The 27,328-nt window shown below is 34.1% G+C and overlaps 1 protein-coding gene and 1 non-coding gene across 4 annotated transcripts in view; one reads left to right on the top strand and one right to left on the bottom strand.

Moving 5' to 3' along the window:
* Ola1 (Obg like ATPase 1) overlaps nt 1-27,328 on the top strand; it is a 147,211-nt gene that overhangs the window by 17,828 nt on the left and 102,055 nt on the right. The window contains exons 3-4 of one of the 3 annotated variants that reach the window (XM_005324607.4): nt 3,535-3,678; nt 8,022-8,149. The exons of 1 other annotated variant lie outside the window; for it this stretch is intronic. In XM_005324607.4, coding sequence (XP_005324664.1) covers nt 3,535-3,678; nt 8,022-8,149 — 272 coding nt within the window. Of the gene's footprint in view, nt 1-3,534; nt 3,679-8,021; nt 8,150-19,039; nt 19,059-27,328 lie in introns of those variants that run through there. One more of the 3 variants, XM_040294488.2, reaches the window with a different exon arrangement.
* Nucleotides 4,211-4,270, bottom strand: LOC120883832 (small nucleolar RNA SNORD75). Its single transcript, XR_005726022.1, has one exon. It is a non-coding gene; the product is annotated as a small nucleolar RNA SNORD75 (small nucleolar RNA).

Raw genomic sequence — 27,328 nt, 5'->3', positions numbered from 1 at the left:
TGATGCTGATAATGGTCTGTCTTTGGTTGGTGGGCCTATTCAAATTGGCTCTAGATTTTTTTTTTTTTTTTTGAGCAAGGATTTTTCTGTTATATAAGCTGGTTTTGAACCCCTGGGCTCAAGTGATCCACCTGTCCTAGCCTCCTGAATAGCTGAGACTATAGATGTAGAATGCTTTTAATAGGACTTTATGTCCTTCAGTAGCTTTCTTATTTCTTTTGGAAAAAGTTGTTTGAGACTTGTCTTGTATATGTATGTTTTTTTGCCATACCTGAAACTATCCTTTTCTCTAAGTCCTGATCATTTTTAATAACCATGATATTTTAAGATGTATGTGTGGTGGCATATGCATGTAATAACAACTACTTTGGAGGCTGAGGCAAGAGAATCTCAAGTTCAAGGCCTGCTTGGACTACTTAGACCTTGTCTCAAAATTTGTGAGGGTTGGGGATGTAATTCAGTGATAAAGCATTTTCCTAGCACATGTGAAGTTCTAGGTATGATCCCCAGTACTGAAAGAAAAAAAAACCCAAAAAACAAAATAACAAAGATCATAGTCTAAATTTGACTTCTTTTTTTTAAAAAAAGTATATCTTCTCTGTGTTAATATTTTAAATTGTATTAAGCTTTACAGTATTTTTGGAAATAGATGGACTAAACCTTTATAAATATATAGAGTAGATTAAGTTAAGTATTGTGACATCTGTCTTATTAGGATTGAAATTCAAAGCCAGTCTTGTAGAAATCAGTGATTTCCTCTTAATCATAATTCCTGGAGTTTGGGTATTGTTACTAGGCTCTTAAGATTGCTACTATGAATTCTACAGTAATTGGTGTTATTCTATTGGTTGTTAGCTGAGTCTGAATCTAGCCCAAGGTCTTCAAAATCTGATTTCTTATCTGTATCACTTGAACATATTTAAAATATAGAGTCCTACACAGGTACATCTGCAAAGAAGCCTGATAATGTCTGCATTTATCCTTACTGACAGGCATTTAAAAGGTACTGGTTTGATTGGTGGTATTCTAAATAAACAGCAATGATTTATGTGGCTATTTTATCCACGTAACATTTCTACTTGACTCTGAAAGGTTTAGTCTGAAGGTGATATATGGCAGGTATAGTTAAATATTTTGTAGTTAAAACATACTTCTTGCTTAGATAATCCTTGATTGTTGCCTTTTGTTCAGAACTCTTTTATAGGGCTCTCAGAATTAAATAAAAAAGGGCATGGTTTGATTTAAAAGTTCAAATGAGCTAACTGTAGTAAGTATAAATTTCTCCAGATGAATATAGGCTAATTAGATCTTATCTGAATATTTTGCCTTAAATTTTTTTTTTGAAAAGAAAATAGTCATCTATAATCCCACCATGCTAACATAACAATTACACTTTTTGAGTATACTTATCAAATTTAGTCCACATGCACACATTTTTACATAATCACGTCTAACCATAGTTAACAAGTACTGGTCTCACAGTTGCCAAATAATCCTAAATTCCTTCCTCAATTCCTATAGTTTAAACAAAACAAAACAAAAAGATTACATAACGGTGATTCTCATTCATAGTGTGACCTATATCTAGAGCAAGGAGAAGTCACTGTGTGAATTCTCTACTGTCTCTGTTATTGATGGAATTGAAAAGTTGTGTAAAGTAAAGCAGCATAACCTTAAAAATCTCATTTTGTTTTGGATTTAACTCTATAATTTTGGCACTGTCATTATTCATATTTTCAAAAATTTGGCTGGTGTTACAAATGGCAAAACAAAATGAAAAAATGTTCAACATCTTTAGCAACCAGGGAAATGCAAATGAAAACTATACTAGTATTTTTTCTCACTCCAGTCAGCGTTGCAATTGTCAAGAATAAAAAAAAAAAAAGCTGGCAAGGATATGGGGAAAAAGGTACACTCATCAATTTTTGGTGAAATTGCATATTAGGATAGCCAGTCTGGAAGGTAGTATTGAGATTTCTCAAAAACAAACAAACAAAAACTAGGAATGGAACCACCATATGACCCAGCTATTCCACTCCTGGTTAGTCATTGAAAAGAATTAAAATCAGCATAGTATAGCAATACAGGCACGTCAGTATGTATAACAGCACAATTCATAATAGCCAAATTATTGAACCAACTCAGATACCTGTCAATAGATAAATGGGTTAAGAAAATGTGGTATGTAGATATATACAGCAGAGTTTTACTCAGTCATAAGGAAGAGTGAAATTGTAGCATTTGCAGTCCAATTATTTGACTAATGGATGGAACTGGAGAACATAATGCTAAGTGAAACAAGCCAGACTCGGAAAATCAAGGGTCAATTTTTTTTTTTTTTTAATATGTGGAAGCTAGAACAAATTAAGGGAAAGAGGGGGAGGGAGATCAGATATCATAAAGATATAGGGAAGATCAGTGGAGTAAAAGGTGGTGATATAGAAAGGCAGGGAAGAGTGACCAGAAAGGAGAGGGAATGTGGAATGAATTCAACATAGTCACAGTGAATTCTACCTTTATGTATATGTATAAAGCACCAATCAAAAGTAAATAAAGGAAGGAAGATCAGTAGAGTAGAGGGAGAAGAACAGAGAGGAGAGGAAGGAAAGCGTGTGGGCACTGGGAACTGAAATGGAGCAAATCAAATTCCATGCATGTATGATTTTGTCATAATTAACCCAGTTATTATGTATGACTATATACTTTAAAAACTGTGGCTAGTATTAATATAAGTTCTCATCCTCTGAGCATATATATTACTTGATAAGAGTCAGATAATGAGAAAACTAGTGGCCATTTGATTTCATGTTTGTGGAATTGTTTTTGATATATTTTATATGTTGATATAAGCCATACCTTGAAAAACATTTACATTTTGACTTTTACAATTCACAATTCCAGATTTACCAGCAATCCTAATGTCCTAACAATTAGTAGGGAATATGAGCTCAGGCCTTGTAGTTCCTATGAGACAATTAGATTCCCTTTCAATTCAGAAGGCTTGGGAAGTGATGCCCTAACTAAATACATACCTTTCAACATTTCATGCCAGAAAAGGTTATGTTAGATATAGAAGAAATGATGCTGGTATGGTACATTATGAAAAAAATAGATTTTGTGGTATGACATGAGACTCTTTTATCTTTTATAACAAAGATTCTTTGGGAACATTCTTTTCAAGTTTCAGATAGACTGAGATAGTAATATAATTTAATTGTAAATCATGAGCTGCATCATTGTAAATTTCATTCATTTCTTTTAGTATGATTGTATTTTTTTCCTCCTCCTCCAGTCCCTGCCCCATGTTGGTTTTATAGCCCTCATAGATCTTACCTGAGCTCTGAAATTAGCACAAGATAAATTTTTCTTGGTGTTAATCTTTGAAATTGCTTGTTTTTTTTTTTTCATTTTGGGAAATCTACCTTCTTTAATGTATTAACCAATATCTTACCTGAGCTCTGAAATTAGCACGAGATAAATTTTTCTTGGTGTTAACCTTTGAAATTGCTTTTTTTAAATTTTTTTTCATTTTAGGAAATCTACCTTCTTTAATGTATTAACCAATAGTCAGGCTTCAGCAGAAAACTTCCCATTCTGCACTATCGATCCTAATGAGAGCAGAGTACCTGTGCCAGATGAAAGGTTTGACTTTCTTTGCCAGTATCACAAACCAGCAAGGTAAGAAATACTTTATGTCATTATTTATTTCATGACCCTGTACATACTGAATAAACAAATAGATGTAATATATTCAAAGTCAAGCAGAAGGATTTTTCTTTTAAAATTTTTAATGTAACATTGTTTTGGGTGATCATAAAAGTAATCTAGAGGCAAGAAGGAACACCCAGTTGTTAACATCGCAGTTATTATTTCCTTGGCAGTATGAAGTAGTGGAAGTAATCAGTTTGTGTTATATGATTTCATGTCACTTAAAATTATAGTGTATGTTTATGTGCACGGGAAAACGTATGTAATAAAGATCACAAACTCATTGTTGGATATCTCTGAGTAGTAGAATTTTTAGGTGACTTCTATGTACAGTGGTCTCTCAACATGGGGATGGGATGGGAGGAGGGATTGTTCCAGGACCCCTGCAGATACCAAAATTTTTTACTGAAATGGTGTATTTTTTGTATATAACTTATTCATATTCTCTTATATACTTTTTTAAAAAAATGGATTAAGGTTTCTTTAAATATTTTTTAACTTAAGTTTCAAAATAAAAATTTTAGAAATCCCTTCTGTCCACTACTCTTACACTGTCATGACTTCTTTTTTTTTTTAATTTATTTTTTAGTTTTAGGTGGACACAATATCTTTGTTTTTAAATTTTTTTTATGAGGTACTGAGAATTGAATCCAGTGCCTCATGCATGCTAGGCAAGTACGATACCACTTGAGCCACATCCCTAGCCCCAGACTTCTTTAAAAAAAAAAAAAAAATTGTGGTGTTGAGGATATATCTCAACAGTAGAGTAGTTGCCAGCAGTGTGAGATGAGGCCCTGGGTTTGATTCCCAGCACTGTGTAAAGGGAAAAAAAATTTTAAAATGTTATTGGTGCACTATAATTATACACAATAGCAGAATTCATTGGCATATATTTGTACATTCACACCCTCCCAAATATTTTAGATATCTCTAGATTACTTACAATGCCTAATATAATGTAAATGCTATGTAAATAATTAATATTATTTAGGCAATAATGACAAGAAATAGAATCTTTACGCATTCAGTACAGGCACATTTCCTGCCATTCCCCAAATACTTTCCATCTTCATTGGTTGAATCTTAATGGTAGAGCACTTACCCATCATATGCAAGGCCTTGGGATCAATTTGCAGTTCTATAAAACTAACAAACAAACAAACAAACAAACAACCACAACAGAAAAGATATTCCACACTCATATTTTGTCTGCCTTAGTCTTGGAGTTAACTATTTCTGCAAAGAGCCCTGATTCCTTTAGCAGAGAATCTTATTTGGAAACAAAGAGTCTGGATGTAGTTGTGCTTGTTGCCACTACTCTTCCTATTTCTTCACAGTGGACAGAGCTAGTAAATAAATGTGTATTCACTTACATGTATTTATATATACAGTATACCCATCCCACATATTTCTGTATTTGTATTAAAGACCACAGCTCACCTCTAATCCAGTCCTACACTATAGGGTTCTTTCTACCTTTCTTCTTATTCATATTTGTCCCTATCATCTTTAACAATGAGAATCCTAGCTCTTGTTTTCCTCAATATATTTATACCTTTGTCTAATCCTTTCACATGTGATCATTCTCTTGATCCTACAAGGCTGCTTTCTGATTGGGCACCCATCTTACCTTGGGTGTTGGCTACTGGCGGGCTATTCTTGTACCTTCCCTGGACAAGCTTCAGTTGACATCATGCTGCCTTCATTTCCCTCTTGACTCCCTCCTTGTGTCCCTAGCCCACTAGACTGGTCATATAACATTGCTAAAAGTTTTCAGTAACTTGAGGAGAATACAACAACAATAAAGTTCTTGAACTTTAAATTTGTTGAAATTTTAGGCAGCAGTGGTATTAATTTCTTAAAATTTTCCTTTACTAAGAAACATTGATCAAATGTCCTCAGGGGAATAAAAAGATAATTTTGGCCTCTTTTTGCTTAGGCAAAAAGAAAAAGAGAACCAATAATTCATAGTATTTCTTCTTCCTATCCCAAACTTCTCTGTTATTAGCAGACCCTCATCTTTTGTGTGTTTGTTTTTTGTTTTAAATAAAAAATTCTACTTAGAAGTATCATTTAGACTTTTTCTATTGAAGAAAAATTTATAAATGTTTTAGTATTCTGCTAATTACAGTAAAGTAATTAAAAGATTTTAAATATTATTTTAGTCTTAGAATTTCATAAAATCTAAAATATTATTTTTCTCGTTCATGAGATCATTGGTATAACATGTTAGAAATCCTTGAATTTGAGATATTGTGTTAGAAGTTAAACTTTTATCCTGTATCTAAGTCAAGAGTCAGAATAAAGAAACAAACTTTCCTTCCTTCCTTCCCCCCGCCCCCTCCACGTCCCCCGACTTCTTTCACTGGGGATTGAACCCAGGGACACTTTAGCACTGAAATATGTCCCTAGCCCATTTTGTTTTTATAAAGGCTCTTGCTCAGTTACAGAGGCTGGCCTTGAACTTGCAATCTTCTGTTTCAGATTCTGGAGTGCTGGAATTACAGGTGTGTGCCACTGCATTGTCTTAAGAAACATTTTTTATTAGGAAATAGAATCTCAGAGCTAGAAATCTTCTTGTCTAGCTTCCTCATAAAAAAAAACTGAAACCCAGAAAGATCAAATAATTTGCCTCAAGGCAAGCTTAATAGTTAATGTCAACTAGGAATAGAATTTAGAACTTTTTACTTAAAATCCAATGCTTTTCCAGCCATATGCATGCTACTGTACTTCATATTTATCCTATTGAATAAATGAATGAATAAACAACCATACTTAGAAATATTATCATTTAGGATGAGTTTGGTTGCTCCTAACATATTATTTATTGAATTATTAACAGGTAGTATGACATAAAGCTCAGTGGTATCATCAAGGGCTTCAATTCTTTCCCCTCTCTACTCTCTTCATCAGCTTGATCATAAGGTTGCCTTCTCTGTATTCAGAAGATATCTCTCAACTCTTGGGACTGTATACTCTCTCACTTGTGTTAAGAGTGAAAGAAAGAATTGCTTCTAGAAATTCTCAGGAGACTGATGAACTTCTATTGAAGAACCTCTTTTAACTCCTCATGACAAACCTGTCCACAAATCTTGTAAGGCAAATAGGGCAAGACAAAGGTCCTAGAATAATTGATTTTGTCTAGGAATGAGATTAAATGGTTTATAATAGGTCTGCACTTTATGCTTCTAGAATTAGGGATATAGCAAGCTTCTTCAAAGCTCTGGACTACATTGTAGTTACCAAGAGAAGGGGCAGTAGATGTTGGAGAGGGAAACACACTATCCAACTTCAAAAGATAACCACATTTTTACATTTTCAGTGGATTTGCTGGTAACAATTATCAAGTGATTACTATTTGTAATAATTTTTATAGGACAATTATTTTGAAATGATTTCTTTTTCATGTAGATAATAGTTTTGTCTTTTGTGGAAATTTTATGTTGTAGTTTATCAGGGAATGAAATTGACATTATATCATATATCTTTGTCACAGGACATTGAAGTAACTTTTATTTGCTCATATGCTTGAATCTCCATTTTTAAATGGCAAACTGATTTTTCTAGTTGGTTTCTACCTTGTGTTAACTGTGCCTTTAATTGGAAAAGCAAAAGTTGTTTTGTATATACATCTAATTCTCTTGCTGTTATTAACTAGTTCATTACAATTCTGATAACTGGTTCTCATCATTACATTTATTTTTTGACTATATAGCCTATGTGGTGATTAAATTCAAACTCAGCCTGTTTGTCACTACTAGTTGAATGATACAATAAATTTCCTAACTCCCATTAAGACACAATTTCCTTATCTGCAAAGTAGTTTAATAGTAGCATAGCACCTATCTTATAGAGGTGTTTTGAACTTCAAAATGGAATTATACATGTAAAGTTTTTAGTTTAGTACCTGACACCAAGTAAGTTGGCTCATTTTTTGATGATTAACTTGCCTTGTTTATGTATACTCTTGAAGCATTCTCCACTGCTTTTGTGTGTGTGTTTGTGTGTGTGCATGTGCCAACAGAACTTTCAGTAAAATTACCAATAATTAATCTCAAATGATACAATAAGAAAATCTATTCTGCTTTCATTTTATTCCTCATTTTCCTAGGTAAGAAAGGCTCATGTATTAAAAGGTTATTTCTTTTTTTTTTTTTTTTTTGTGGGAAGGGTATTCATTTATCATCATTATTGAGTACCTTCTAAACCTTGTTCTATCAAGGAAAGAATTTATGAAATGTATTGGTAATTAATTTGGTTGATAACCAGGCTCTTAGAACTCTTTTATAATGAAACCATCTTTTGTATTTCAGCAAAATTCCTGCCTTTCTAAATGTAGTAGATATTGCTGGCCTTGTGAAAGGAGCTCACAATGGGCAGGGCCTGGGAAATGCCTTTTTATCTCATATTAGTGCCTGTGATGGGATCTTTCATCTAACACGTAAGTATGGTTGTTTATTCATTCATTGATTTCATTTAAGCTTGGTGTTTTATTTCCTTTATTGCTTTAAAAAAATTAGAAATGACTGATTAGTAGAAGATTGCTTTGCTGTGCAAGACGAGTCACGGATTAATATGTTATTTTAATGTCACTTAGTATCATCTGCACTTGTGAAGACTTAATTCCATAGTGAGTATATGCTATTCTGATATGATATTTTAGTTGAATTTTATTCCCTGTTCTGGATTAAAGTTGTTGAAAAGTGTCTTTGAGGAACTAACTCTGTAGAGTGTAAAGACATTTTGAAATTTTCTTTTTTCTTTGAGTATTGAGTTCAGGATCTTATGCATGCTCAGCAAGTGCTCTATCACTGGGTTACACCTGTAGCCCTGAAATTTTCTTAAGCTGTGGAACTTTTCTGCACTTTTAAATTTTTCCATGTGTTGAGAAGGCAGAACTGATAGAGAATGGGATTCTAATTATTTCAGAGGAGAGAAAGGCACCCTTATGAGTAATCAAAAGATTAAGGAGAAACTGTATATCAGCTAGTCATTATGGAGAGTGGGATATAATATAAAAAGAGAAAACACATAGAACCTTGGGTTGACTTGAGTTCTTTTGACTGCAAAATTGAACCAAGGACATAGCAATTCTTGGGCAAAATAGATGGGTTTAGGTTAAGGCTCAGGTCAAGACTGCATTTTATAATAATCTATTATAATGCCCAAATTAATGCAAACAAGGAAAGCAAAAGTTAGAGGTAGGTTCCAGCTATGGTCTGGTTCAGTGTTTTTGTTTGTTACTGGTTCATAACTAGGTAATTATAGTAATTGGGAATGAGCATTTAGAAAGATTTGTGGCATTTTGATTAATTTTTTAAAAGTTTGAATCAAATAATTAAAAAGTTGTGCTAATTTTTTTTGTATGTCTTTAAAATTTTCATTTGCCTACAAAAAGTCATTTTATAGTATTTTACAAAAACTCACCACAGATAATTTGAGAAGCACTGATTCAAATGGCTACCTATTGGTTAAATGTATGGAGAGACCTTCTGGCAAAGAATGAGTTTGGTAGAAGGAAGAGAAATTCAGTTATGTTGAGAAGTGAACCTAAAACCTGAACATAGGCCTTTTATGTTTTTCCACTGGTTCTGGTGACTAATGTGAGGATTTAAAGACAAGGTGGAGTCAAACATGACTCCAGGGTTTTTGGACTGTATTACTTTAAAGAATCATGATCCCCTTTTAGAGATGTTAAGTATAGAAGGAGAAGCAAGTATTGAGAAGAGATGGTGGGTTCTATTTGGGACATTATTTAAAATTTTTGTACTTGAGATATATAGAAATTGGATTGGTGAGGCAATTGTGAGAAAAGATGGCAACAAGAGAACCAACGACTTGAATATTAAAGGAATTGAATTTTTGTATGGAATAGAACTGAAAATAGAGTCAAGTTGGAGAGGTTTAAAAAATGAAACATTCATTGATTTGTAGCAAATGTGAACTAATTACGTATAGCATGAAGCTGCAATATTTAAGTTTTTCTACACATAGTAATGTGAATTTTAAGGTAATTATGCTGAGTGGAAGAAGGCAGTCTGAAAAAAGAAGGAAGGGGGGCAGGGGGTTGGAAAGACAGTGAAACGAGATGGACATCATTACCCCATTACCCCAAGTACATGTATGAGGACAAGAATGGTGTGACTCTACTTTGAGTACAACCAGAGACATGAAAAATTGTGCTCTCTATGTGTACTATGAATTGAAATGCATTCTGCTGTTATATATAACAAATTAGAATAAATAAATAAAATTTTTTTAAAAGTAAACAAAAGAAAAGGAGAAAAAAGAGATTTTGTCCACTGGGTGCAGTGGCACACACCTGTAATCCCAACGCTTTGAGACTGAGACAGGAGGGTGGAGAGTACAAAGCTAGCAACGATGAGTCGCTAAGCAACTCAATGAGTCCCTGTCTCTAAATAAAATACAAAATAAGGGTGGGGTTGTGGTTTCAATCTCTGGTAACCCCCCCTAAAACAAACAAACAAACAAATAAATATTGATCATATGATGGATGGCTTGGGGTGTAGTTCAATAGTAAAGCATGTTGTTTAGCATGCATGAGAATGTGAATTTGATCCCCAGCACCACAAACAAACAAATATCATTTTTTAAGTTCAGGAATGTGCACATTATTTTTATAAATTATCCATTAGTTGTACATTTTTGGTGCACAGTTTTATGACTTTTAACATATATACAGGGGGCTGGGGATGTGGCTCAAGCGGTAGCGCGCTCGCCTAGCATGCGTGCGGCCCGGGTTCGATCCTCAGCAGCACCACATACCAACAAAGATGTTGTGTCCGCCAAGAACTAAGAAAAAATAAATAAATGTTAAAATTCTCTCTCTCTCTCTCTCTCTCTGTCCCCCTCTCTCACTCTCTCTTAAAAAAAAAAAAAACATATATACAGATTGGTGAAACTATCATAACAATTACTTTCATCATCCCCCAAAATTCCCTTATGCCATTCCACTCCCATGCTGTTCCTACCCTTAAACCTGGTAACTGCTTTTCTCTTCTGTTACTGTATTTTTTTTTTCTTTTTGAGAATGGTACATAGACGAAATAATAAAAGTGCATTTTTTGTTTAGTTTTGAAAAAAATATTTATGGATGAAATCTAATGGTGTTATTAGAATATTAATATCTCTGGGCCCATTCATCAGACATGTTTCTGGATCCTAGGAGGAGGTAACTGTTTTTTTTCCAGTGTGCTGGAGATTGAGCCAAGGGTTTGGTGCATGTAGGCAAATGCTTTCCTACTGAACAAAATTTTATTAGACCCCCAGCCCTTTGTCTTTAAACATCGAATTTTTTTTTTCACTTTTTTTTTCTTTAAATACAGGTTGGATATCCTTTGTTTGAATTGCTTGAGACAAGAAGTACTTTGGATTTTGTATTTTTTCAGATTTTGGAATGTTTACATATACCTAATGAAATATTTGTTGATGGGACCCAAACTTAAGCATAGAATTCATTGATGTGTCATATATACTCTGTATGCATATCCTGATAGTAATTCTTTTTAAAAAATACTTATTTTTTAGTTGTAGTTGGACACAATACCTTTATTTTATTTATTTATTTTTATGTGGTGCTGAGGATTGAACCCAGGGTCTCACACGTGCTAGGTGAGTGCTCTACTGCTGAGCCACATCCCCAACCTTGGTGGTAATTTTATACAGTATTTTTAGTGTGTCTGTGACCTGTCACATGAAGTCAGATGCGAGTTTTTTACTTGTGGTGTTATATCAGTGCTCAAAAGTTTAAGATTTTGCAGGATTTTGGATTTTAAATTTTTTGGATTAGTTGTGTTCAGCCTCTGTTGATTTTTTTTTTTTTCACCCTCCAAAGTTTACCTTTTTAAAATTCTGTCTTAAATCAGAGTAAGTCTTGAACTAATAGAGTTCCCTATATCTAAAACATGTAAAATGCCTGCAAAATATAAAATGTAATAAAAAGGGTAAGATTTTTGTGCTTGTCAAACTTTCTACCTATGACCTTCACCACAAGTAATGAGGAACATCAAGGCTTTTGGTAAATGGTGTAATTTCCTATACTTAGCTTTAAGCAAAAGTTTTTGGAATTTCATACTTACTTTCTTTTTTTCTTCTAGCAGTATGAAGTCCCCAGTTGGAGAGGCAGCATCTTATGTTAAGATATAAATACCCTAGACTTACCCAAAAGCCGATTTGACTAAATAACTAGGTGCAACTGATAATAATAATGACTTTATACCATTCTGCTTACTTAATAGTTTTTCAGATTGTTATGTCTTGATGGTAGAAACATAGTGAGGTATATAGGCCTTACTATTATCCTTATTTTTATGTGACAGAACCAAAGCTTTGAGAGGGAAAATCATTTGTCGAAGTTGCATAGCTAAAAGTTGGTAGTTCCTATGACTAAACCAACTTGATATGACTTCAGTCTTTTCTGCCACATTCTTTCTGTTACAGCATAGCATTAACTGCAACTCTGTTGTCTAGCCTCTGGAAGAAATAATGTTTAAGGTAAAACTGACAATGCAGGAAGAAAAGTAGCTAATTTTTTAAGGGTTAAAGTAGCTTGCTTACATTTATTTATTTCTCTTACTATAACTTGATAGTTTATAACTGTTTAAATTTATATGATACAAAGTGATATGATTTGTGAATGTAATGTAGAGTAATGAAATCAAACTAAATCACACATTCCATCACCTCAAATACTTAACAATTTTTGTTGGAAGGACATTTGAAACTTACTCTTGTAGCAATTTTGAAATGCTTAATATTATTAACTGTATTTACCATGCTGTGCAATGGAACTAAAACATAACACATACCCCCCACATACACACACCCATATTTCTTCAATTTCAATGAGATTGACGATCATCTCTCCATTCCTCCAACTCCCAGCCTCTGTAATCACCATTCTACTCTCTACTTTGACTCTTGATGCCTATGTTAGAGCTCCATGGAACTAAATTGGGAATATTTGGTTACTTTACAATATTTGCATGATCCTATAAGTACTATCTGGGTAGAATTTTTTTTCAGTTATTTTTATTTCTGAATGAAACACTTGAAATTTGATAATTCTCTCAAGTAGAAAGTCAGTAAAGGCGCTGGGGTCATGGCCCAGAGGTAGAGTGCTCGCCTCCCATGTGTGAAGCCCTAGGTTCGATCCTCAGCACCACATATAAATAAATAAAAATAAAGTTATTGAAAATATATTTAAAAAAAAGAAAGTCAGTATAGGACTTTGATGGATTTCTTGCATTTAGAATGTATTCTTTTCGATTTGTTTTGTCTCTATTTACCTAAGAAGATACTGGATCTTTAAGAACTCATATTAGGGATGGGGATGTTGGTTAATATAGAGCCTTTGCATAGATGTACAAGGTCCTGGGTTTGATTCCCAGTATTGTAAAGAAATATTTTTCCTGTGTTTATAAAAACACTGAAAATTAATATTCCAAAGATTATTTAATGGGTTAAATTGCTTTTGAAAACAAAATAAATGCACATTATACTTACGATGCATTATTATTATGGAAGATTTTATTGTCATGAAATTGTTTTAAAACGCTAAATACCAGGTTCACTTTAAAATTTTTTTGAGGTTAATTATCCACATTTTTCCTTCAGGTTATTTTTTACATAAGCCAAGTAAAATTTTAAAAAAAATTGTCTAAACCTTTATTCACTTTGAAGCAGAAATTCAAGTGTATTGTGACGTTCGGGATATATATGCATACATACGTGTGTGTGTGTGTACACACACACACACACACACTTTCTTTTCCTTTCCTTTCCTTTCCCCTCACTCCCTCCCTCCTTCCCCCTTCCTTCCTTCTTTCTTTTTTTGGTACCAGGGATTGAAACCAGAAGTACTTAACCACTGAGCAACATGCCCAACCTTTTCTATTTTTTATTTTGAGACAGGGTTTTCTAAGTTGCTTAAGGCCTTACTAAGTTGCTGAGACTGGCTTTGAACTCATAATCCTCCTGCGTCAGCTTCCTGAGCTACTGAGATTACAGGTGTGTGCCACCATCCCTGGTCAGGATATATTTTTTAAAGTAATCTCTTAAAAGTTAGTAACTGTTCAGGAACTGGGGTATAGCCCAGTGAAGGCTTGGGTTCAATCTCCAGCACCACCACCCCCCCAAAAAAAAAAAAACTATTTAAATGTTATTAAAAAGAATAATGGGGAAAAATCTAATCATATTAGTACAATACAATTATTTTTTATATTTTCAACCTGGTCCTTAAAGTGGAATGTGTATGGGTTTATAATCAAACCTGAGAATAAAAAAAATCAGTTCTCAATTGCTAGCTATGTAACTATGAAGAAAGTAATACTGTGTCTCTGAACCTCAATTTTCTCAATTACAGATGATACAGCTAATGAATATTTATATATAGACCTTTTGTGTACTACAAGGTGAAAGGATATAAAATATACATTTAGAATGCTATCAGATTCATCCCAACCTCACTCTCCATCTGTGTGTGGATATTAATTTTTTATTAATTATTTATTGTTTTTTGAATAATTTTAGGTACATCACATATTGGAATAGATAAAACTAGGTTCAGAAAAATGTATCTGATGTAGTATTGGGGTACAGATTGAGAAATATTGTTCCTGGTTGGATGCTTATTCCTCTGTTTTACTTTCATAAGTGATGAAACACCATCAATTTCCTTTGTTTTCTTCTGGAATAGCATTAGGAAACATTTTCTTTAATGGGCCATATAGTAAATATTTTGCTCCATGAAATGTTTTGTGTGTGTGTTTTTGTGTATACATAGGTGTTTACAATGTTTTAAAAATGTAAAAATCCTTCTTTGCTATAGGATCATTCAAAAATAGGCCACAATTTCTTAGTTTGCTGATCCTTTTTCTAGACTTTCTTTGTGCAATACAGACACATGGGCATATATTGATTCTAACTATTATCTTTGTTGAAAATATTGAGCAGTTTTTTTCCGTTGATTTCTTCTACTCCTTTTGTACTTGGGAGTTCTTATTCTCCCTAAGGTCAAGGTCAAATAATATTAACTGAATTTCTTTTAAAAAACTATTACTGGTTTCTTCTAGTGTATTTTCCTTTATTTTTATTGAGATATATAATATATTAGAATGGGGAAAAAATGCACAGACCTAAAGTATACATCAGGATGCATTTATACACATGTTTGTGCACCAGGTAGATCAAGATACAGAACATTTCTGCCACCCTTTCCAGGGTAATCACTATTCTGACTTCTATCATGTTCAGTTAGTTTTGTTTGTTCTTAAACTTCACATAAACGTAATTGTTTGTTCTGTATTCTTTTGTGCTTCCTTCTTAGTTTCAACATAATATCCGAGACTATTTTGTATATTGGTAGTGATAATTTGGAATTTTTGTTAAGTCAGAAACTTGGATTTTTATCCTTTTTTGAGGTTGATATTCAGAAAGTTGAAGTTGCTAGAAGCAACTCCATATTGTCATATACAGTAGATTTGAGTGGGAAGAAATTTGGGGGCAGAAAAAAATGGCAGGTTTTTAAAGTATTTCATGGAGGATATAATAAGAGCTGGATTTCAAAAAACAGTAATACTAGAGGGAAAAAGTAAGTTTGAAAGACTTTATGAAAAAGGCATATGACTTAATGATTAACTTTTCTTTTATCTTTAACAAATTGAATTCTCAGATAAGTGTTTATCAAAGATTTAATACAAAATAGGCAACAGGGCTGGGGATATAGCTCAGTTGGTAGAGTGCTTGCCTTGCATTCACAAGGCTCTGCGTTCAATCCCCAGCACCACCAAAAAAAAAAAAATCCAAAATAAGGAAACAGCTACCATGTTATGGGAAGCAGATTGTTTTTAAATTCATACATACATTAAGTTTTAAAAAAATAGATGTCTTATTTTAAAAATGATATATTTTTTCCTCTAGGGTTTAGTGAGCCAGTAGGACTTGTTTTCATCAATTTTTTAATTAAATGATTCTGATTTGTTATACATGATGGCAGGATGCAATTCATTTCATATTACACATATAGAGCACAATTTTTCAAGTCACTGATTGCACACAATATTTTCACACTACTCATGTCTTTATACATGTACTTAGGGTAATGATGTCTAACTCATTCCACTATCATTCCTATCCCCTTTCCCCCTCCCTTTCTCTCCCTCCCCTTTTCTCCATCTAATGTTCCTCCATTCCTCCCATGCTCCCCACACCCATAGCTATTATGAGTCAGCATCCTCATATCAAAGAAAACATTCGGCCTTTGGTTTTGGGGGTTGGCTTGCTTCACTTAGCATTATATTCTCCAACTTCATCCATTTACCTGCAAATGCCATGGTTTTATTCTCTTTTAATGCTGAGTAATGTTCCATCATGTATATATATACACGAAAGTTTTCCTATCAATTCATCTACTGAAGGGCATCTAGAGGTTGGTTCCATAATTTAGCTATGGTGACTTGTGCTATATGGCTGTGTCCCTGTAGCATGCTGTTTTTAAGTCCTTTGGGTATAGTCCGAGAAGAGGGATAACTGGGTCAAATGGTGGTTCCATTCCAAGTTTTCCAAGGAATCTCCATACTGCTTCCCAGATTGACTGCACCCATTTGCAGTCCCACCAGCAATGTATGATTGTGTCTTTTCCCCCCACATCCTCGCCAACACTTACAGTTGTTTGTATTCTTGATGGCTGCCATCTGACTGGAGTGAGATGAAATCTTAGAGTAGTTTTGATTTGCATTTCTCTAATTCTCGAACATTTTTTCATAGGTTTGTTGGTTGATTGTATATCTTCTTCTGAGAAGTGTCTGTTCAGTTCCTTGGCCCATTATTGATTGGGTTATTTGTGTTTTGGTGTTAAGGTTTTTGAGTGCTTTATATATCCTAGAGATTAGTACTCTATCTGATGTGCTTGTGGTAAAGATTTGCTCCCATTCTCTAGGCTCTCTGTTCACCTCACTGATTGATTGTTTTGCTGAGAAGAAGCTTTTTAGTTTGGATCCATTTCATTTATGGATTCTTGGTTTTAATTCTTGCACTGCAGGAGTCTTATTAAGGAAATTGGGGCCAAATGCGACATGATGGAGATTGGGCCTATCTTTTCTTCCAATAAGTACGAGATCTCAGGTCTAATTCCTAGGTCTTTGATCCACTTTGAGTTTTGTGCAGAGTGAGAAATAGAGGTTTAATTTCATTTTGTTATATGTGGTTTTCCAGTTTTCCCAGCACCATTTGTTGAAGAGGCTATCTTTTCTCCAATGTATGTTTTTGGTGCCTTTGTCTAATATTAAAGATAACTGTAATTATGTGGGTTAGTCTCTGTGTCCTCTATCCTGTAGCATTGGTCTACAGGTCTATTTTGGTGCCAGTACCATGCTGTTTTTGTTAATATTGCTCTGTAATATAGTTTAAGGTCTGGAATAGTAATGCCACCAGCTTCACTCTTCTTGCTAAGGACTGCTTTGGCTATTCTGGGTCTCTTATTTTTCATGATTGCTTTTTCTGTTTCTATGAGGAATGTCATTGGGATTTTGATTGGAATTGCATTGAATCTGTATCATGCTTTTGGTGGTATGGTCATTTTGACAATATTAATTCTGCCTCTCCAAGAACAAAGTATATCTTTCCATCTTTTAAGGTCTTCTTTAATTTCTTTCTTTAGCGTGTTGTAGTTTTCATTGTAGAGGTCTTTCACCTCTTTCATTAAGTTTATTCCTAAGTATTTTATTTTATTTTATTTTTTGATGCTATTGTAAATGGAGTGGTTTTTCCTAGTTTCTCTTTCAGAGAATTTGTCACTGATGTATAGGATTTGTCACTGATGTACAGAAATGCCTTTGATTTATCGGTGTTTATTTATTTTTTAAAAATACTTTTAGTTGTAGATGGCACAATATCTTTTTTTAAAAAAATCTAAAATATATATATATATATATTTTTTTTTAGGTGTAGATGGACACAACACAATGCCTTTATTTTTATGTGGTGCTGAGGATCGAACCTGGGTCCTGCCCTTTCTAGGCAAGCGCTCTACTGCTTTATTTTATTTATTTATGTTTATGTGGTGCTGAGGATTGAACCCAGTGCCTCACATATGTTAGGCAAGTGCTCTACCACTGAGCCACAACCCCAGTCCCAAGGGTGTCAATTTTATATCCAGCTACTTTGCTGAATTAATTTATTAGTTCTAGGAGATTTCTGGTGGAATGTTTTGGTTCTTCTAGGTATAGAATCATATCATTTGTAAATAGTTATAATTTGAGTTCTTTTTAAATTATCACTGTTTTTATCAATTTTTAGAAGCAATATAACTTCCTATTGTTAGATTTTTAAAGCTTTGAACATGATGAGCTTATTGAATTCACTGATTTCTTTGCTTTGTAGAGCTTGACCTTAGAAGTTTTAAAATTATATTTCAAGAAGAAGCTAAGACATTTGTGTATTCTCTGAAGGACTGGATCTTTGGCAGGATTACTCTATCTAGTGACAGCTATTTATTGATAATGCTTGTTAAAGATTCTCAGTAGTACTTAGAAATATGACTTTATGGACTAGTAATAAGAGTTCTGCTTTCTGAGGTAGGGGATAGTTTTGTTCCCAATTTAGAGACACATATGGGAGGTTCTGTTATATTGAACTGTTAACTATATATAAAGTGTATAATTACTTATAATTTTAGAGGACAAAATTTTAAATGCAGCTTATTTTTTTTCAGCTAAGATAGTATGTATGTCTATGTGTATGATGGTGGAGGTGATTTTGGGAAGAGGAGATACTGCCTGTACTTTGTATTCACCAGTTGCTTTTTATAGTTAAAATTTCTGTCTATGGACTTATTTTTGTGTGAAATTTCAATTTCTTGTATTATTTTGCCTTGCTGATTTCTAAAAGAAATTTTAGCTCTCCAAAAGACAGACATTAAAACAACCAAGAAAATGATGAGAGCCAAGAAAAAGTAAAAATTAAAAAGGTAGATTAATAGTCAGGAGCCTAAATATTAGACTGTGCCAAATGAAATATTGAAATCAGGAATAAATCTTACTCCTGAGCATCACAGTAGTCAAGACAAGGAGAGAAATTATGGGTTGTGTCTTTTCTTTCTTTCTTTCTTTCTTTTTTTTTTAAACCAATAATCAGTGGGAAGTTTGGAAGTACAAATAAATCTAGGGCTAGTACAGACACTTAAAGAGACCACATTGTGACTTTGCTGCAGTGTCTTCCTTAGACTGGCTTTCGTCCTCATCGTCACAATAGATCTTTTAATACTAGGTCTGGATCTCCTTGCAAGGTGAGAAGTAGGAAGAAAAGAACCAAATGTGGAATGAAGAATCTAGGTAAGAAGGACCATTTTTTAAGAAACCCACATGGTCTCCGCTTGTTTTTCAATGGCCAGGAATAAGAATGTGGACAGTACTAACTGCAAGAAAATGTGTAAGAGATTTTTTAAAATATCATGTTTTACTAATCTGAAATTTGGATTCTTTTGCTATAGAAGATAAGAGTGTACTGGGGAAGCCCCTAGAAGTCTGTATCATTCTTGTCTGGAGAACAGGCCACAAACATACCAACGGATCCATGTGATTGTGTCTTCATGATTTGGTCATATTGCATTTGAAATAAAATACCAGTAATAGGTACTATAAAATACCCATGTTATCCAGTATGTAACACAATTGTAAATTTGCCTTTGGTCAAGTAAGTTATCGAAAAAGAAATTAGGCGTATCAAGAATGAATCTGGGATCAAGAAATCCTGTTTTCTTATCCTCATTAGTAAAAATATTATTTTACAAACTTTTTGAGATGAGGCCTAAGGGTTATTTAGAGGAACATAACCTTAAAAATAAAGACTAGAAATTACTGAGCTTAGGGTCTGTTTTCTTGACAAAGGACTGATAAGTGTGTTTCTACAATCACTGGAAAATAACACTAGGGTTTCTCTCCCAGTGAGAATTCTTATATACGCAAGTGAGAGGACTATGGTTGACATCATTTACACATAGGGATATTTAGTAATATTAAGTTTTTATACATTTCTTCAAATAACTGGTGATTTAAAAATATTTTGAAAAGAAATTTCTGCTAGTTTGGGTGCTCAAAATAAGTGTGATTATTCTCAATCTCAGCAATATTGGCATTTTAGGGAAGCTCATTCTTGGAAGTGGGAGAGGCTCATGTATACTGCAGGACATTTGGCACCATCCCTGATGTCTTTCCATTACATGCCAATAGCACCTCCCATCAAAAACCAAAAATGTCTCCAGACATTGCCAAATGTTCCCTGGGGAGCAAAACTGTTCACACTTGAGGACCACTGCTGTGGACCTATACTATTAGCTTTTATGTATTTATTTTTAATCAGCACTGACCAATGGAAATATAAGGTATAAATGTGAGCTACATATGTTAAAATTTCTGATAGTTTTATTTAAAAAGTAAGAAGAAACAGTTGAAATCAATCTTAATAATATATTAAATTAACCTGATCGCAGTATTTTCAAAGTGTGATCAATATGAAAAATTGAAATAATTTACTTTTTTGGTATTATGTCTTTGAAATCTGGTGTGTGTTTTATACTTTGAGCACATCTTGGTTTAGACTGGCTACATTTCAAGTACTTATTAATAACTTAATACTACTTAATAGCATGTGGCTCGTGGTTTCAGTATGGGATAGCCTGGCTATAGAATTGAGTTGCAGAGAGTGATGGGTGACTTGTTTTTCTTTAGACCCTTAGGGTTTTAATAGGTGAATGCGTTGCAGGGTGTGTGGTGGCATTTTCCCTTGTAGTCCTACCTACTCTGGAGGGTAAGACAAGAGGATTGCTTAATCCCAATTTTAGATATACAAAAACGATTTAAAATTATTAAGAATTGTGCATTAATACAATGAGAGGGGCTAGGGATGTAGCTCAGTGGTAGAGCATTTGCCTGGCATATGTGAGGCCCTGTATTCCCAGCACCCCCCCCCCACACACACACATGGTGGGGGTGGGGTGGCAGGGGTGGAAAGCCAGACACAGTAGTGCAAGCCATAATCCCAGTGACCCTAAAGGCTGAGATAGGAAGGTCACAAGTTTGAGACCATCGTCCAAAACTTAGCACGACCCTATCTCAAAATTAAAAATAAAAGGACTGGGGATGTAGCTCAGTGGTAGAGTACCCCTTACTTTGGCTTAGAATGTTGTAATGTCAGAGTTATCAGTAATCTTTTTCTGTTTCTGTAAAATGTTTTTAAGCTGGGCTAATCAAGATGAGTCAAACAGGATGATTTAGTTAAGGTGTTTACTTTCAGATAACTAAATGAGTAAGTTCTGTTGTTAGAGAAGCTACTTTCTTGATTGTTCCCATAGCATTATGTTTGTATACTGTGTTCTACCAAAAAGGGATAATTCTAAAAAACTTTAGTGCAGTCAACCTGTGCATGTGTGTGTGTATGGATGTGCATATGTTGGGCTGACAGGAAAGTAGGGCTGCCCTTAAACCTGTTTGTCTTAATAATAAACTAATTTCTTTATGTGTAGCTCTTTCCTATTTTGTATATTCTTGGTGAGGGGATATTATCCAGCTTACTCATTTCACTATGGAAGTGTGAAGGAGACCTTGTTTGTTCTTGTTTGTTCTTCCAGTAAGGCCATCCAACCCAAGTGGGCTTTGAAAGATGCAAAGACGAAAGAACATCATTGAGAACTCAATACTTTATTTCATGTGGTATTTTGAAAAGTAAGAATGATATTAAGGGAAAGAAACAAAGCCTTTTAAATAGATTCTTAGCAATTTAATTAACATTATGCCAATATATTTAATATGCATAGTGCAGAATTATCTAAACAAAATTCCTATTTATGAGAGCAAAGGGAAACTAGACAGGCCAGCTCACTATTGTTTGAAATATGATCAGTAATCATCTACTTGAAAAGTATTCCCTTATATATACTTGATTGGATTATATGCTATTTAGATACAAAGCTTGTGATTTAGAGAAAATAAGGGTCATTCCATAGCACATATAAAGTTGTAATTCATTTATGGGTTCATATCTCTTTTCCTTATACTTTATGAATAGTTTTACACTCTCCCTTTTGATTAGATATGACCAAGTAGATGCTATTACTGAAAATACAGTTTTAATTTTATTTCTTCTTTTTTTTAAAAAAATGTTTTCATTTATAATGATGTGCATAATATTATGGCTAAGTTTTTATTTCAGCCAATAATTTAGCTTCTTTTTAAACTTTTCAATATTTGCTTTTCTTAAAGAGAGAGAGAGACAGAGAGAGACAGAGACACCACTCTGGGAAGTAGAGCATTTCAGTTTGGGGAATAAATGCTAGTTATATTGTTTGATTTTGATACTATTTCTTTTATTTTGATATGTCTGTGTAGTTATACAATTCTTAGAAAATACTCCTCTTCCTCTCTGTCTCTTCTCCCAAATATGATTTTAAACCCTTGACTGACTACACTTTTCTTTTGACTTTTACCCCTCTTATGCTGGTCAGGCAAATTATTATGCAGGTAGAACTAAGATCAATCCATGTAGATGATTTCTGTGCATATGGTTAGAATTTGGGGCTGGAAAAAATAAAAGCTCTTATCCTTTCTCCTTTGTTATTAATGACAGATGTGTCTTCATTCTGGTTTATATTACTATCCCTCTGTATCTGTTTTAATTTCATATGTCTAAGTTGTTAAAGCTTTAATTTAACAATAAGATTCCAGAGAGTTTCTTTAGTTTTGTTATGGGTGTTTGGCTAAAAAGAGATGAAGATGGAACTGTTGGAAAAAATAGTTTTTTAAGTTACCTTTCTAGTTTATATGGAATTATAGTCCTCAAGGCACTACTGCTTTATTGAACTGCTAAATGAGAAGGTAAAAAGGCCTTCATGTAATTGCCCCACCCCCTTAGGTTAAGTTAGGTGTTTATATGTTTAGTAAATCATCTGTAATTACCGTAAACATAAATTACTATTTTCAAGATTCCCCTCCCCCCTTCTATATAAGACCATCATTTAAAAGTTTCAAATGAGTCACACATTTTTGCCTAGACACAAATTACCAATATAAGGCTTTCTCTGATTGTATTCTAAAATAATAGTTTTTCCCCTTGAGTCCTGTAATTTTCTTTTTCAGCAGTATTTATTAAATTAATTTAGTATTGGATTGCAGTAAACAATTTGACCAAAAACCATGTTTTCTTTGTTCCTTTAGTACATATTCAATGGGTTAAGTAATTATACAGTGGTTCTCATCTACATATACAATGCATTCTAATAACCAACTTCTCTTTACTGTGGAAAATATTATAGCAGTAGGAAACAGTTTCTTCTACTTTTCATTGTAATGTTGTATAAAGCTATTTACAGTTTAATTGCTTGAACATATCATGTGTGTCTTTTATCTATTTTAGGTGATTGAGGAGTTCTTTTTTTTGAATATATGTATTTTCTGACATATTTTAGAGGTTCTTTTTCCTGTCTTCTCTGCCCAGAATAGCCAACTGTATGGGTTCTTTTTAACTCTTGTTTCACTAATAAGTTGAGATTACTCAGGAATGTGGAGGCAACTTTTAAGATCCTGGAGAGTCTCTTGATCTTCAGGCATCAAGGTTGAACTGTTTTGTTTTAGTTATCAGAACATTGTCAAAGCATTGAGACTGACTTGGTTTTGAAAACCAGTTCATTCGTTACACTTAACTTCCATGAATGAAATCAGATGAGCACTTGATTTTATTATATGACTCTTCAATTTCCCTGTAACTTGTCCTTTTGCAAATTTTACACTTGATACCCTTAAACTACCCATTGTATGCCAGGTACAGTTTTCCCACATCGGTGACCAATCTTAGGGCTTTGTAGTGTACTTGCTGGCTCTAGCAGTTGAAGGAAAAGCAGGGGTATAGGGTTCTAAGGGCCATAGGCTATACAGCAGCATTTGTCCTTTAGAATCAGAAATTTTCTTTCTACCTTGGTGACTTTAAGGTGTCATTTTAGAATTCCCCAAATTGGCCATGAGCCTGGAATTTGCTTGCTCAAGGCCATGATGTTGTCTGGTCCATCTTCTCCCGCCCCAACTCTGTCTTTGCTGTCCTTTTACTACCTGGCTGTTACAGTTTGGTTATGAAATGTACCCCAAAGGATCCTCTGTTGATAGAAGAATATTCAGAGAGAGAATTGGATTATGAAAGCTGTAACCTAATCAGTACATCTGGACTGACTATGTGGTATCTGTAGGCAGGTTCATCGTGTTTGGGAGGAGGTGAGTAACTGGGGGGTTGCCCTGGAAGGGTGGATCCTCCCTATGGCCCTTGCCTGCCCAATCCCTGCTTCCAGACTGCCATTAGCTAGTAGCTTTCTTCCACTGGGCTTTTTATCCTTAATGTTCTGCCTCCCCATAGGCCCAGAACAATGAAGTCAGCTGTCCATCGATGAACCTCTGTAACTGAGTTTTAAATGAACTTTCTTTTCCTAAGTTGTTCTTGTTGGGTATTTTGGTCACAGCTGCAAAAAGCTCACTAAACCTGTAATTCCAGTGGCTCTGGAGGCTGAAGTGGTAGGTAGGATCTAGAGTTCAAAGCCAGCCTTAGCAAAAGTGAGGTGCTAAGCAAATCTGCAAGACTCTGTCTCTAAATAAAATACAAAATAGGGTTGGGGCTGTGATTCAGTGGTCAAGTGCCCCTGAGTTCAATCCCCAGTAGCCTCCTGCCACCCCCCCCCCAAAAGAAAAAGCTAACTAAAATACTGGCTCCCATAGGCTTGACTGACTCAGCTCTTGCCTTAGCACTCGAAGAAGACTTCATTGTTCCACCCAAACTTTAGATATTTTGCACTTCATACAGGTAAGAGGTTGGGCCAGGGGAAGATGGTCTTATTCCTCTTCCTTAGTCCTTTAGATGAAAGGCCACCTTCTGTTTTGACCAGTTGCAGAGGTCTTACATGCTTTCCAGAGGAATAGAACAAAAAATTACTGATTTCCCATGACTTTTAAACTTTTTGGGAATAGTCTTCTCTCTTTTCTTTGAATGTAGTGTTCAAATATTAATAAAGTATTAGATGTAAAAGTTCAGGGCTGGCATGTATTCCACCTATTTTCCTAACTCGATTTTTTCTATTTTTGTATGTATAGGCTAAATTCTGATTTGTGTATTGTGGACAACAGTTTTGTTTGGGAAAGAGCTCTCAATTAAAATTATTATTTATTTTTAATAATAATTTATTAAATAATAAATTTATCTATTTATTTATTTATGTGGTGCTGAGGATTGAACCCGGTGCCTCACACATGCTAGGCAAGTGTTCTACCACTGAGCCACAACCCCAGCCCCTCAATTGAAATTATTTTGAATGTGATTTTTTTGGTTGGGGAGTCAGTGGTCTTAGGGATTGAACCTAGGGCCTTGTGCAAGTTCTCTGCCACTGAGCTATAGCTCCAACTCCCCTATTTGATTCTTATAGGAAAGAATCAAATATTTTCTCCTGTGAATTAAATATTATTACTCCATTTTAGAGATGAGGAAACTGAATATCAAGGAATTTTAAAAATGCATCCAGGGCTGGGCATAGAGCACTGTCTGAAGCCTTGGGTTCAATCCCTAGTATTGGTGGGTAAGGAAGGTGTGCAAGATTACATAGCTACTGAGTGGCAGAATTAACATTTTTTAGCAAAATTTGGATCTTTGCAGCTATCCTTTATTTTGTAGTTATTTTTATTAATATTATGATAAAACATTTTTCTTATTTTAAAATCTCTTTAATGTTAATGATTTTAAATGATGGGATAATATTTCATTGTGTCCTTGGTCAAGAATTTGTAATTCTCTAAATATTGGATAGCTGATGTTTTCAGCTATTTTGCTGTCAGATAACTCTTCAGTGAGTAATTTTTTAATCTGCATATTGCTTCACCTTTGTTGGATTATTTCCTTATAAAACAGTTATCAAAGAGAAATTAGTGGTGAAATAATATACTTCTTTTAATGGCTTTTGTTGTTGTTCTTTTAAAATATATATGACGGGGCTGGAATTGTGGCTCAGCGGTAGAGCACTTGTCTAGCACGTGCAAGGTCCTGGGTTTGATCCTCAGCACCACATAAAAATAAATAAACAAAATTAAGGTATTGTAAATTGTCCAACTACTTCTAATAAATAAATATTTAAAAAGATTAAAAAATAATAAAATATACATGACAGTACAGTGTATTTTAACACATCATACATACATGGAATATAACTTTCCATTATTGTGGGTTGTACATGATGTGGAATTACACTGGTCATGTATTCATATTTGAACAGGAAATTATGTCTGATTCATTCTACTCTTTTTCCTATTCCATCCCCGCTCCCTTCCCTTCGTTCTTCTTTGTCTAATCCAATGAAGTTCTATTATCCCCACCCCACTTATTGCCTGTTAGCATGTACATATCAGAGAGAACATTCACCTTTTGGTTTTTTGGGATTGGCTTATTTCCCTTAGCATAATAAGGCTCCAGTTGTATCCATTTACCAGCAAATGCCATAATTTCTTTTTTTTTTATGGCTGAGTAATATTTCTCTTAATAGCTCTTGCCACAAAATGCCATGTTGATTTCCAAAAGGATTTCTTGAATTTGCTTTTCTTTTCTTTTCTTTTTTTTTTTTAAAGAGAGAGAGAATTTTTAAATATTTATTTTTCAGTTCTCGGCGGACACAACATCTTTGTTTGTATGTGGTGCTGAGGATCGAACCCGGGCCCGCACGCGTGCCAGGCAAGCGTCCTACCGCTTGGGCCACATCCCCAGCCCGAATTTGCTTTTCTTAGAATTACCATATTTAAACAACTGTAAATGTAAAATTATACAATTCAAATTGGGAATAATTTGTGTGTATATCTCAATGAAAATAAATAGCAATTGTCTACCCTCTAGGGAATAAAGTGAAAGCTGTTGAAGGGGAAGGGAACCATTATAAGAAGACAAGTAGAGATGATGACTAGACAGTTGTTGGGGGAAAATGCTCTAGAGTTCATTAGGGTGATGGTCTCACTGGTTTTCTGTAAGTGGTAGGGTGCTGTAAATTAATCTTTGGGTTGAATTTGTAATTTAAGAGCAGGCTAGAATTTGACTCCCTCATTGTTATATTCCCTCTCTTTCTTTGCTAACATTTTAATTCATGGTTGAGAATTGAAAAAGTTTACTTCATTTGATTTGAGAAGGAATAGGAGACTTGCCTATTTTACTTGTAAATAGAAGGTTTATACTGAGTATTTACTCAGAAGTTTTATTTATATTATGACTATCACTATATTATACACACACACACACACACTCTAAATGATTTATTGGGGTAACACTTTATTAAGAAATCTAGAAGAGAAAGTTGATGTCCCTTTCAGATATTACATTTTTATCTGGTTTCTATGAAAATATGGCTACATTTGTATTTATATTTTCATGTCATTTTTGATAACTGCCCCATACTGTCTAACTGAAAAATAGTAGCTAACCTTTACTGAACTGATGATGATATATCCCTTGACAGTTGGTGAAAGGAACTGTTTTAACCAACATTTTCCCATCATCATCTTTCCCGCACATGACATGAATAATAACAATGTTCTATTACTAG

This window comes from Ictidomys tridecemlineatus, chromosome 7 (assembly GCF_052094955.1).
Source record: "Ictidomys tridecemlineatus isolate mIctTri1 chromosome 7, mIctTri1.hap1, whole genome shotgun sequence".
Classification (NCBI taxonomy): Eukaryota; Metazoa; Chordata; class Mammalia; order Rodentia; family Sciuridae; genus Ictidomys; species Ictidomys tridecemlineatus.
Note: the sequence above shows the minus strand (reverse complement) of the source record. Positions and strands in the feature narration are given on the sequence as shown.